The sequence below is a fragment of the Melozone crissalis genome, unplaced genomic scaffold (genome assembly GCF_028551555.1).
Source record: "Melozone crissalis strain CALT ecotype California unplaced genomic scaffold, PUWL_Pcris_2 ptg000004l_1, whole genome shotgun sequence".
Taxonomy (NCBI): domain Eukaryota; kingdom Metazoa; phylum Chordata; class Aves; order Passeriformes; family Passerellidae; genus Melozone; species Melozone crissalis.
In genome coordinates this window covers 7,397,647-7,410,683 of record NW_026535782.1, presented here as the reverse complement: position 1 = coordinate 7,410,683, position 13,037 = coordinate 7,397,647, and the positions used below count along the sequence as shown (strand labels likewise).

At 40.5% G+C, this 13,037-nt stretch overlaps 1 protein-coding gene across 1 annotated transcript in view; it reads right to left on the bottom strand.

The window, feature by feature from the left end:
• Positions 1 to 13,037, bottom strand: part of LOC128935782 (sucrase-isomaltase, intestinal-like) — a 60,312-nt gene that overhangs the window by 11,420 nt on the left and 35,855 nt on the right. The window contains exons 14-17 of the mRNA XM_054274329.1: positions 9,754 to 9,922; positions 9,117 to 9,233; positions 6,352 to 6,500; positions 2,280 to 2,368 (exon numbers count right to left, since the gene is read on the bottom strand). Coding sequence (XP_054130304.1) covers positions 2,280 to 2,368; positions 6,352 to 6,500; positions 9,117 to 9,233; positions 9,754 to 9,922 — 524 coding nt within the window. The remainder of the gene's footprint in view (positions 1 to 2,279; positions 2,369 to 6,351; positions 6,501 to 9,116; positions 9,234 to 9,753; positions 9,923 to 13,037) is intronic.

The following is a 13,037-nucleotide window of genomic DNA, read 5'->3' as shown; positions in this document are numbered from 1 at the left end:
CCTGGGATGAGTCAACATTACATTATTATTTTATTCTAGTATATAGTTCTATGTCTTGCAAATGTAACTGGCCTAGGTGCACTCCTCCAACATCTGAGCAGCCCTAGCAATGGCTATGGCAGCCTCTCCAAGACAGGGCTTCACCTCTGAAGTGGGAGGACACCACTGCTCAGGGCCCCCTGCACCATTCCCATCCCAGAAACAGGCAGAGAATGAGCTCTAGCACACAAAGGATGCAGATCCTTCTCTTCTTGCAAACAACTTAAAGTTGCAGATAAGTAATAATAAATAATAAATGTTTTGCTAATTGCGCAATTACTGTGCTCCATTTTGCAGCATGTGTTGTGTCAGATCGCTGCAGGGATGTAATCATGCTAAAGGCACTTTGTATTAATAACTCCAGGAACAGTTGGGATCAAAACATACTTCCATTTTTGTCACAAGTTGCTTATTCTCACAAACAGATTAATTTTTACTATCAGTGTAGATGTCTGTCCCTTTGCAGAATTATGGATTAGACCCAAGGACTACACCAGGAATCTTGTGGAGCAAGAAAAGTAAAAGTGGAAGAGAAGAGTTAAGGCAAAGTTACCATTTGACATTTTAGGGATTTTAGATGTATTAAAAACCCTATAAAGGCAAGATGCTCCCCTCTCCATCTCTTATCTGTGGTATTATGACAACCCTGGATATTCTGATCTACAGAAAAGTGTGTAACCATCATGTGAGTCATGATGATTTCAGGGCCAGGCTGGATAGGGCTTTGAGCAACTTGGCCTAGTGGGAGGTGTCCCTGCCCATGGCAGGGGGAATTGGAACTTTAGATGATCTTTAAGGTCCCTTCCAACCCAAACTATTCTATGATTCCATGAGCCTCACCTTCATGACTCCCTAAATAACAAACCAGTGTGCGAGGCAGTTCTCCATTCTAATTCTTTTTTGATGTCTCACTTGCTCTCATCCTAGGACTCAAGGAGTGAAGGTCAAGTCGTCCCTGACTCATCTTCTCTACACAAGCAGATGCCAAGCTGCAGTTTGACACAGTCACTGCTGGCCTGCACTGCCACAGTGAGGGGTTACTGCTCACCTCTGCCCCTGCCCTGCCAACTGGCACAGCCCTGGCTGCCAGCTATCACACTGCAAGACCCTGCAATGTGCTGCCTTCCAAGTTCGGCTTCCCTCATCACGCCGCAGGCAGCCTTCATTTTGTGCTGCAGTTCTTCAAAAAACATCAGAAACTCCTTATCTAGACCCCCTAACATTTCATTTATCCTTATAATGTCCCCTTTTATTCAATTCTTTGCAGGAAGCTTCCCCTGGTTTGTCCCTTCCTCTTCATGGGAAGGGTTTTTTCCCCATCCTTTATCATCCTGCTGGTCTGAGACCCTGTGAAATCTTCTTTCTATTCTTCAGCTATTAGAAACCTGTGGGAGTCTGAAGATAAAGGACTGATGAATGAAGTGCCTCAGTGGGGTCAGAATGGTTTTAGAATTTAATTTATACTAAACTCACAGAGACAAAAGAGTTGGTTAAAAAACAAGGTAACAGTGTCCTGTTTAAATGTTTGATCATCAGCAACATCTAGAAATACATCAGCTATTCTGGCAGCATGCTGACTGCAAACAGCACTGGGATACATCCCATGCAAATACTTAGATCTGCTCAGACATACCTCTCTTGTGCTGCCAGCAGTCAGTGGTGGGCAAGGAGAGAAACACACCCTTGCTCCAGCCAAGCAGGGAGAGCCATGTGCCCAGCACAACAGAGGAAAATGCTGCTTTGTAAAACCTGTCCTGTTAGCAGCTTACATTATCATTATCGTTTCCATAATGACTGCCTTTGCCTGTGATGCTCGGAAACTCCTACCACAGCCCCTGAGAGCTGCACTTCCAAAACACTGTGGGTGAGCAGTAATATGGAATCCAGTTTGCTTTCATATCTGTGTGTTTCTTCCTAGCTCGACAATTACTGCTCTGTGTGTGTCCTTGGAGACTGCTGCCAGCACAATAACAGGAGCACGTGAGGGGCAGCATCCAGCCTCTTTACATCCTTTCCTCACTTGGAGTAAAAGGGAAAGGCTGTGCCCTCACTTTCATCCTCCCACTTCAAGTACTGAGAAGCTCTGTACTGCCTGTGCTGCTCAGAAATGTGTTCTGAAGCTTTGACAGTGGAGAGTAGAAAGGGATGGATATGAGCAAACATGCTCTGAATGTCATCCAATGCCCTAAGCACCACTCATTTCTTTGATTCCAGTGTGATGGCATTTTTAATTACAGTACTTGCCTCTTCAAGAACAGGAGCAATCATAAAGGCAGATCCCCAAAGGAAGGCAGTATCTATTCCATGAGTCTCTGGATCAGAGGTAAATCTGTTTTGAAAGTTAAATACACAATGTTAATTCATAGTTGTGAGAATTTGCCAAATATTTTGATATTACTCACTGTGACAAGAAATCTGCTTCCTCAAAGTATCCTTCAACACAGCCAAATATTTTTCCTGATTGAGGGAATGCGAAAAGCTGGACAGAGATTCAGATATTTCAGTAGTACCTACCATCCCAGAGCAGATCAGAACTCTCACAAAATGATGAAGCTGATTTCTTTTCAGAACAGCAACAGTGGGAAAACAACTCACTTCTGTTCAGTGGGCTGAGACTTCATTGTGGGAGCCAATGAGCAGGACAGGGGCCAGGCCCAGGAGAGGGAACACAGAGGAAAAACACTGTGCTCTAGGATCTAAAGCATTTGTGAAAATCCTTGGATTTGGTCTCCTACAGCTTTTACAGATTTACATTTGAAATTGTTTGCAAGACAAACACAGAGCAACAGTCATGCATTATTGCACATTTTAGCTGCCTCTCCTGAACGGATGGAAAACCTATGGAACCCAGTCCATTTTATTCAATGCACTAAAACAGTTTTGGATTCTGATCCTGTTCTCCAGAATGCTCACAGTCCCATCTGCCTGGCATCACTTGCCTTCTCTTGGGAAGAGATCTCTATTCCACTGTGCATTAGCTAATGAAAATACTGAATAGCACCTGGCAAAGAAGAGAGATCCTTCCCAACTCAGGAATCTCCTTTCATACAGCATAAAATCACTGAGAATTTAAATAGGTTTTCAATCATCTGTAAGTCTCTTCCTGAGGAAATAATTAATGGATCCTAGTTCTTATAAAAACATCACATTCACAAAAAATCCACATCTCAAATCCTCCTAAAGTCAAAGTACCTTGTACATCCTGACTTCTGCTACTCCTCTGCCCCTCCAAGAGCCCTGCTGCCTTGTCAGAGATGGTAACTGGTCTGGTTTTCATGCATTTTTGACAAATTCACACTGCCTGTTGCATATTTACATATTCTTCTCTAAGGATGTATAAACTTCTTGTTTAAAAACTCCTTTACTGTGTCTGTTTGATGGGCTTTGCAGCTGCCCCTGTCTAAAGCCAGGTCTCTGTGGAACACTGGCTGGAGCAGAGTGGCTCAGTGCCAGTGCCCTGCTCCACACCCTGCCTGCTCAGGGCAAAGGCACACACTGCACCCAGCCCAGGCTTACAGAAATCCCCCCAGATAAGGAAAGATAACTTGGCAATAAAAAGACACCTATTGAGTGCTCAGATTTCTAAAATATTGGAAGCTTAGGGGAGTACTTGGAACTTAAGAAAAAATGTTCTTGAAGGCATATCTTGGGCTCTGCTTGAAAGAAACTTCAATTTGTTCAGAGGGTTTTTTTTTCTGTCCATAACAGTAGCTCTTTTGGACACCTTAATCTTGGTCATTATTGCATTGTGACATAATACTTTTAAGTGTTTAAAGCAGATTATGGGTTTTGATGAACTACCTTGTCCTAAAGTTTTTGAAATATAAAACATGAGTTTTTCTTGTCATCTCAATAGGCTCCCTGTATTTTCAACTCAACTGTAATAAAACTGTAATAATAATAAAATACATTTTGTTGTAGGAGATTGCAGGACAAAAAGCTGATCAAGAAATTATGAATAAAGAAGAATCAATCATATTTGTACATGGAAAGACAATTCTCACCCTTTAACTCAGCATAATTTTCTCTTGCAATTATAGCAACCACTAGCACAAATTCAGCACACAAATGAACTTTCCTGTTTTGAAACTGTAAGCCATTAAAGCATGCTGTCATCTATCAAAGGTCTTTAATTCCATCTACTCTGGTTAGATGCTGGCCTCTTTTCTGTCATATTCCCCCCCTGGTTAGCCATTAAATACATCTGTCCCTTCCACTAATGGATTACCACCTCACAGTCTTTTTTGGACACCTGAGGTATCAATACCTCCGCTTTATGGAGTGAAAACCTCCAAGACACCAAATACACTTCAAATAATCTACTGGGATGTTGTTCATGTTTGTTACCTGAAATGAACCCCTAAATGTTCCAAATGGAATGAAATGTCCACATGAAACAGCTATTGCTTGGAGACTCCCTGCCTGGGTACTGTTGTTTTCATGGTGAGAACTCTGAGCTCATAAGAACTTCACTAATGCAGAAGTTTTTTAGTTTTCCTTTGTATTTTTTATAAGTAAGAGGCAAGGTTGATGTAAACTTCCATCATCCATACACTGAAAATTCTGTTTCATTTCTCTTTCTCAAAACCCCACATTTCTCCTCCTGTTAGCATCTGGGTCACTTTCTCTACTTGGGCAGATCCACTACGAAACCACTTAATATTACTTAGAAATAGTAAGAAATACACATTGAGTAAGTGCAGTGAAAAATAGTAACCAGAATTAACTAGTAGTAGTAAGAATCACTTTTAACCCATTTTAGGATCTAGCTATGGCAACATTAACAAGTGACGGGGCTAGGATGCCAGCAGGGGCAGTGGGAAGGGAAACATCTCCTGATGCCTACCCTACTTACATGCATTTGAGAGGTTTTATTTCCTAGTAATCCAGTAAACTCTGGTCCTGCTGACTAAGCTCCCATCAGTGTCTGTAGGGAACCTCTCAGCTCAGTTTCATCTGACAAAAGCCTCTGCTGGTGCATCTGAGACTGACCTACAGCTCTAATCAAAGCAAATTTGGAAATTTGCCAATGTGGACATGGCCCTCATAGAGTACAGGTATGCTGGTAAGGGTCAGAAAGGCAGCTTTAATGACACTAGAGCAATTCTGTATTAGCAGAGATTAGCTAACATTAATGCCAAAATTAACTTGGGCATTTCCAATATTAACACAAACTACATTATATTAAACCATATACTAAAAAAGACCTAAAATAAATACTTTAAATAGCATATAACTAATTGTAATTTATGAGTACCTATGAAATGCTCTCTAATTTTATCCAGTAAAATGACCAAGTAGAAAGAGGAAGGATACTTCTTTTAAAATGTATCAGTTAATCATCATGCTGAGTAAGCAAAGCAGATTTTTTTTCAAGTATCCTTTCCATGCTTGAATGGTCTGCACTTTGGTGTAATCTCAGTTTAATTTGCAAAAAATGCCTTACCCTTTAACCAGAATGTTTTTAAGCTAAAGGGGAGAAAAAAGAACATTACACAGTCTATGACAGCCTGCACCAATGAAATGAGATTGTGGCAGAGCTTCAGGGTTTCATACGTATTGTTTGCACTCCTTTTGCTCAAGTCTTTGCATAAAGCATTCTGAAGTAGAAAATTAACCAAAAGCAGGTATAAAACTGATTAGAAGATCAGGACAGGGAAACTAAACCTCAGTGGGATTCCTGCTTCTTCCAAAAGAGAAAAAATTACTTGTTCCAAAAATCTGAGTTTAATTTTCCAAGTGGCTTTTCAGTCTGCATTTATTAATCTCAGTTTTGCACCTGCTTCTGCACTCCAACATCTCCATCTCTGTTTTCTCTGTGCAATTTGTGGACACAGATGTGGGTTTCATAGATAGCACGCAGATCCAAGTGCTAAATTGGAAAAAAACCCCCAAATGCTATGGATCATTGGACTCTCTGTATGAGGCCTTTTAGCATTCTGGATCAGAATACAGATTTCATTGATTTCATTCAAATACAGTAAATACAGGTATGTGAATCTCATTTTTGAAATAAAAAAGAACTATATCTTTGCCTAAGACTAAAACTTTTCAGAATTCTTCTTTCTTAAGTTTGTCTTTTTCACCCCACTGGAAACAAATAAGGTTGTATATTAATGGAAATTAATTGCATATATTAGGAGTTATCTTAGTGCATATAACTTGATTGATTTAACTGTTCAACTGTTCTTTTAAAAGAGAGGATGCAATAATGATACTGTGACTATTCTCCTAAGGATATCAACCATTACATACATAAGAGTTCAACTACTTTGTGAGCAAATTAGAATGAAAAAGAAACTCCAAACTCACTCGTGCATCAGGGAGCGCACCACGGTGCCCCCGTGAACGTGAGACTCGTAGAACAGGGTGTACAAGTACGGCAGCAGGGAGTATCTGATCCGAAGAGTAGCACGAGATATCTTGGCAAATTCATCTCCAAACACGGCTGGGTCTTGTTCCTGTCCAGGGAAAGCTTAGATTTGTACTGAGCATTGAAACAAACTCCGCAGAGAAGCTCTGTGCAGCATAAGGAGAGCTGTGGCTGGCATGATGCTACAGAAGTGAGTGTTTAAATCAGAAAAAGCACCCATTTGCAAACTGCAAGATATATTAAGAACAACATTCATTATTCCCAAACTAACATCTGTATAAAATTCTTAACTTGAAAAATTCCAGTGAGTTCTAAAAGATCAGGCCCCATCACAATGCATGTGAGCCCTCTGCAACCACTCCTAAGCTTGGGAGGAGACGGAAGCTGGGGCTCCATGCCTGTGCTCAGGAACAGATGCCCAGCATCTAGAAATTAATTTATCCTGGAGATGCAAGCCCTCTCAGACAAAGGAGATGAAACACATAAAAAAGGGAAGACTGATAATCTGCAGATCAAAGTCAAAACCTTAATTACATTTGCCACAAATATAAAGGCAAGTCTAGGTAAAAGAGTAAACTCATAACCCTGCTGAAGCCAACAGGTGACCAAAGTCACTGTGTGTGGTACAGAAAACATTTCATCCATTCAAGAAGCTTGATTTCTCCTCCTGTGTGCCCCATTTGAGGATGCCCTGAGTGACAGCACACGCACACATCAGCAGTGCCCCTCAGCTCCTCAGTGCCAGCAATGCTCTCCTGTGGGACAGGGCATGCACTGGGTGCCACCATCAAGGGGGCAGGTGGGAGCAGCCAGCCTGTCTGTATTCACTGGCTGGGTTTGGTCCTACTCCAACACAACCCTGACTCTCCCCTGGGATGGCAGGCAGAGCACGCAGCCAAGGGCAGTGCTGATATGGGAAAGAGCCACATCTCCTTTAATTCCTCCTGTCAACCTCTCCAGTGCTGAACAGCCAGCCTGCAAATCACATGGCTCCCTTTCTCCTTCATGAAATCTTCCCAGAGTACTCAATTTTCTCATTAAAGCTGAAGACGATATGATGAATTCCAAGGATAATGAAATGCAAAAGCAACAGAAGTAACAAAGCTTTTTACATTATCTAGTGCTTTTCAGACAAGAAAAATATTAATTAAACTGTTGGAAACACCCAATGAATTAGGCAAAGTGGGTATTTAAGATTTTATTTTAACACTAACCTTATGTTAATTAAATTCAATATTTAAGTAAAATTTCACCATTATTATGTTTATATCAGAATTACTCACTAAGAATACTCCCTGCTGGCTCTGAGCTCCAGAGCATCCATCTATTATTTCAAAAATTGCACTATATTTTTACCAGTGTTCTGACACTATACAAACACTGCTTAATTTCACAAAAAACCAGCCAGACTTCTTAGGTGATGCTGAGTCACCCAAAATGCCTGTTCATTTCTTTCCGTGAACACAATATTTTAAATGGATTTAAGTAATCCAATAAAACCAAATAAATCTCTCAGTTGCAGCACCCATCATATAGACCCACTGTTCTCTTCTTGTTTATTAAATTGTACATTTGAGATTGATATCCACTCACCCAGGTCAGACTCTGTTTGCATGCTCAAAGGGCCAAGCAACCATATAAATATATATATATATATATATATATATATATATATGTACACCTCTGACTTTAGTGGAGAGGCAAATGGAAAATAGTTCTCAACATCAACAGCTAATGCCTCACAGACATTTCTTCTCCTACAAAGAAATACCTCAAGGATCTACAGGCTAATTCCTGACCCTCTTAATGATAGTACTATGGTTTATTATTCCTACATTTACCCAATTGCTGAATATCCATAATATTTTCACGGAGAGACAAAGGTCTCCCTGGGAGTATAAATGTTGCAGCATTTTGATGATGCAACTTCAAAGAAACTGAAGGGTGGCAAATAACCTGAGCTTCAGCATTGCACAGATCAGTTTACAGAAGGAAAAAACCCCAAACATTTCTTGAACAAACACAACCATTTCATCACGGTTGCAGATAAACACAGAATAATTACAAAGGCTGCAAGACCTTCAAACTTCATAGCTAGAAATGACCTGATACTTCTTTCTGTTTGCAACAAGTCTTTAAAGGATTTTTATGATGTTGAAACCAGGGCATGGATCCTGACTAAGGCTGCACTTTTTCATTCATCTCATGGCTCATTAGCCTTTTCTGGTCTTGGCTGCTGGTTGGCTGATAATGACGTCACTATTGGTGCCTTTCCTTGGAATTCTCACATGTTTGTAACTTGCTTTTAAACAGCAAGCATGGTGTATAATGACCTCTCTCCTCTCCCTGCAATACTTACTATAACTACAGAAGTATTGAAATAAAAGTTGCAGCAATCAAGGGACTAGGAAGATATCCTGACACTCACTGGCTCTTAAATGAAACCTGGGCTTCAGTAGGTAAAAATAAAACAAATGAATTTTACCAACAGTGTGAGAAGACCAGCTTCTATGTCATCTTTACATTATGAATGGGAAAAATTTACTTTCCACTGGGTAATTCCTGCTCTCAGTGCAGCACTCCTTTTCACCTACTGCTCCAGTTTACCCAAGAATGGCAGGTTAATTTTGGAGAAAGCAACACAAATCACTGTCCACATAACCGTAATCATAGGCTACAGCTTTATGTAACTTTGTTTACTTACGATGTTTCCCTCTGAATTGTGGTTTCTGGAAAATGGATAGAAAGATCCAAGCTGCATCCAGCGCAGGCAGAGTTCGTAGGTAGTGTTCCAGTTAAACCCACAGATATCAGCACCAATCTAAGGAAAAATTGTGTTTGTGATTGTGACCGAGGCCCCAAATGAGAGACTACAGAAATTTGCTAATAAAAATAATATTTGGAAATAAATCCCTGTTTCTAATTATTTTATAATAATGCTCTATAATGATGCAAATTCTCCTGTCTCCTAGAGCACTAAATTCACTGTGGAGGATCTGACTGTATTTCAATAATTCTACAAATTCTCCATGCCAATTTGCAAACGCAGAAATATATAAAGAAGCTCTAATCATAGAGTACATAATTTGAAATCACAGAGTACATAATACAAAGAGATCAGTTTTGGATGGCATACATTTAGTCAGTCCAAATCTTGCAGTGCTGGTTTTGCTTCCCTTCAGCAGCCAAGAGTGACATTTAGCCTTTTAATCTGCAGTTCCTCAGGCTGTGGGGGCTGTTACTGCTGGCCATCCCAAGTGGCTTGTTTCAGAAAACATTTGAGCTAATTTGAAGCGATATTGTGTATAAGCCAGCACCTGCCTAGAGGATGCCAGACTTACAAAGGGAATGCCAAAGAGGTTGAATTCCATGATTCCGATGACGGAGCGGCGCAGGTCCTTCCACAGAGAGAAGTTGTCCCCGAGCCAGTGAGCGGTGTGCTTGCCACTGCCAACGAACGTGGACCGGCTCAAGACGTACGGCCGCTTTCCAGTAGCCTGCTTGACAGCACTGCAGGGAAATGCAACAAGATCATCAAAGCAGGTGTGGGAACTCAGCACAACAGTCCTGATGTGCAGAGTCACCGAGACCACCACTGGGGGGCTCAGAGGTCCTGGAACGTTGCCAGAAGTGTTTGGTGGTTGGACTTTTGATCCTGCATGGGAAACAACACCTGTATGAGGACGGGAGGATCACACGGGGATAAATGGTGAAGGGATAGATTAATTATATTGTAAAACACAGGTTTTAGAATCTCGGTACAGGGGGGTTCTAAGGGGACAAGATGGAGGAATTAGGGCGTGTCCTGTCCTTCTTCTTCTTCTTCTTCTTCTTCTTCTTCTTCTTCTTCTTCTTCTTCTTGTCATCCATCTTCAGTGGTGATGGTGGCACTTTGAGATTGGTTCTTACTGAATGTGCACTTGTCAATAAGGGTGAAAGGTATTGGGGAGAAAAGGTAAATATCTTACACGTAGTTTTTGGTATAAAGATAAGTGACCGCCCCGAGGGCAGTCAGTGTGCTCATGGCTGACTTGCTGTGTGGACCTCTGTCGGGCCGGGAGAAAATATTGTAGATAAGAATTAATAAACAACACTGAAGACCGAAAAACCTGAAGACTCCTTTCGTCCTTTGGAGTGCGGGCTGTCCCAAGGCCATCCCGAGCCTTTCCAGACCATTAGAACAGCCGGGAAACGGGACAAGCAGGAATGGCAACCAAAACATCTTCAAATCAACCTGAGCATTCAGGCACAATTATATCTGAAAGGGTATCACCATGAAACAATTATCATTGTGATCCCTACTCACCTGCAAATGTGGCTGCCAAACTGCAAATAAAAGGAAGATTTACACACTGGCCAAAACAAAACAAACAAAAATCTATCTGATTCACCAAACAATTCGCTTCAGGTATTTTAATCTTCCTAAATAATAATTTGTGTTTAATTTATTCTCAGCAGTGTCTCAAAATGAAAATTCAAATCATAATTTCCTTTCTCTACTAGTGTATTTACTTAAGTGTCCAATTAGTTCCTAAAAAAGAATATAATATGTATTTTTTTCAACACAGGATTTATTTAGATATTTGTATTGGTAAATAAAGTTCCAATATCCAGGAATTAAAAACACAAAAAACCCCAATGAAACACAAAACCAAAAAACCAAAACCACACAAAAATATCAAAAGTATCTCTAAACATCTTATAAAAAATAAGTTATCAATATAGAAAACAAATCTGTAATCATTCAAAATGCCACCCCATCCTTGTAGTGTTTTCTCTGGTTTCCTGTCTTTTTTGATATATGAGGTTTCATTACAGATTTAGTGGTACAATGAATTTATCTTTGCTTTTTGAAAACAATTTTGCTGTGTCGCCAGAAAATCAAGAGAATGTGCCTTACAAACAAATCTATTACAAAATTCCTCAGAATAGGATACTCTGTACATAATTGTAAATTGCAGTATTTTATATTGCAGGAACTCAAATTCAACTCTTCTTTAATATGATTTGGACAACACAATTTAGATTCTCTTGGAAATTCTAGCATGAAACATTAATCATGTTGTTCACCATCTACTTCTTTCTCCCTTTTCTTAATGAGATTTCATCAAGAGTTCTTTCACCTGTATTCATCATGGCCCAGTGTTTGCTCTTGGGTCTGTGATGGCACAGAGACTTTAAAGTGCTTCAACATTTGCTTCTGAAGCAAAAAACCCCAGCAGCTTTCATGGAAGAAAGCTGAATGAATTAACCTTAGGGGCCATATGCAGCAAGAGGTGCAGTTCTTTAACCAAGAGGGACCTGCTGGTTCTGGTTTGCAGGTGCACTGTTGGGCCAGTAACTGCACAAGACTCGGTGTGCTTCATATAAATGTTATTTTGGAGCTTTTCATGGATGTCTTGAGCAGGAGTGCTCTCCTCTGGCTGCCTTTGGCTCCATTTGCAAATACAGGTGCTAATGAGGGCAATATCAGATCAACTCAACTATGATCCAGAGCTGCAAAAACAATTTGTAACAAGTAATTTATTGAATAATTTCAGTCTTTCACAAACCATTGCAGAGCAGGTCTTAATGTTATCAAATGCATTTGTTGATTTAAATTATTTACAGAATATCATGTGCAAATAACTTTTGGCATTAAGCTATGCACAAACTGATTGCTGCTAGTTTATGTATTCAAATTCAAACCATTTGACATAGGCCAGATGACACATCTCCTATTCTCTGTCTGTCTTAGAATAATTCTTAGAATTGTGTTTTTATATGATTATGAAATTGTCATTCATTTTCATCCAATATCCTGCAATTGATGCTGGGTGCTGAATATTCCTGTCAGTAATTTCATTTAATATATTCTTTGTGAAGAGTGAATGCAGAAAGGATATACAACAGCCTTGAAAGGAAATCTATTTGAGAAATCCAAATGAATATGAACAAAAAATACTTCAGCAAAGTCTCCCAGCTTTGCACCAAAATCAATCCCTGCATATACTTTTGGTGGTCTTCTCCACATTTGGCCAAGCAAAATAAGTTTGTTGGGAGGATCTCTTCAAAGACTGGGGAATAGGGGCCCAAAAACCATGGTTAAGAAGTCTGAGGTTCAAGGGCTTCCTGTTCCTTCTCTCAAAAGCAGAACTGCGCTTCAGCCAGGCCCACAAGAGCTGGCAAACTACTTCTGTTTATTCCCAGGGCTTCCCTTGCCCTGGACTTGGCATATAAAACACAAACACATCAACACCAGAATTAGGCTCACTTAACCATGCCCTCTGGATGCTATCAGAATCCAGCTTCTGAAAATGAGTGCTAAATGCTGAAACAGGCCACACACAGACCCCTGCTTTGGCTCTTCCATTGTGGAATGAAATTTCCCAGTGTTTTAGCTCAATCCCTGCTGGAAAAGCCATGATCTGCCCATTTCATTTAATCCAACAGCCAGCTTTCCACAGCAACAGCCTGCCTGTGTAAGCTGGCTTTGAGTGCTTCCCAGCTGCAAAATGAGTTTTACAGTAGCTGACAGCAACTGTGCTGCAATGCAGCTCTAACCTCCTGAACCAACTGAGCCCCAAGCCAATCTGCAAAACACTGCCTGCCAGGAACCAGAGGCAGCTCCAGAAGCAGCCAGGGC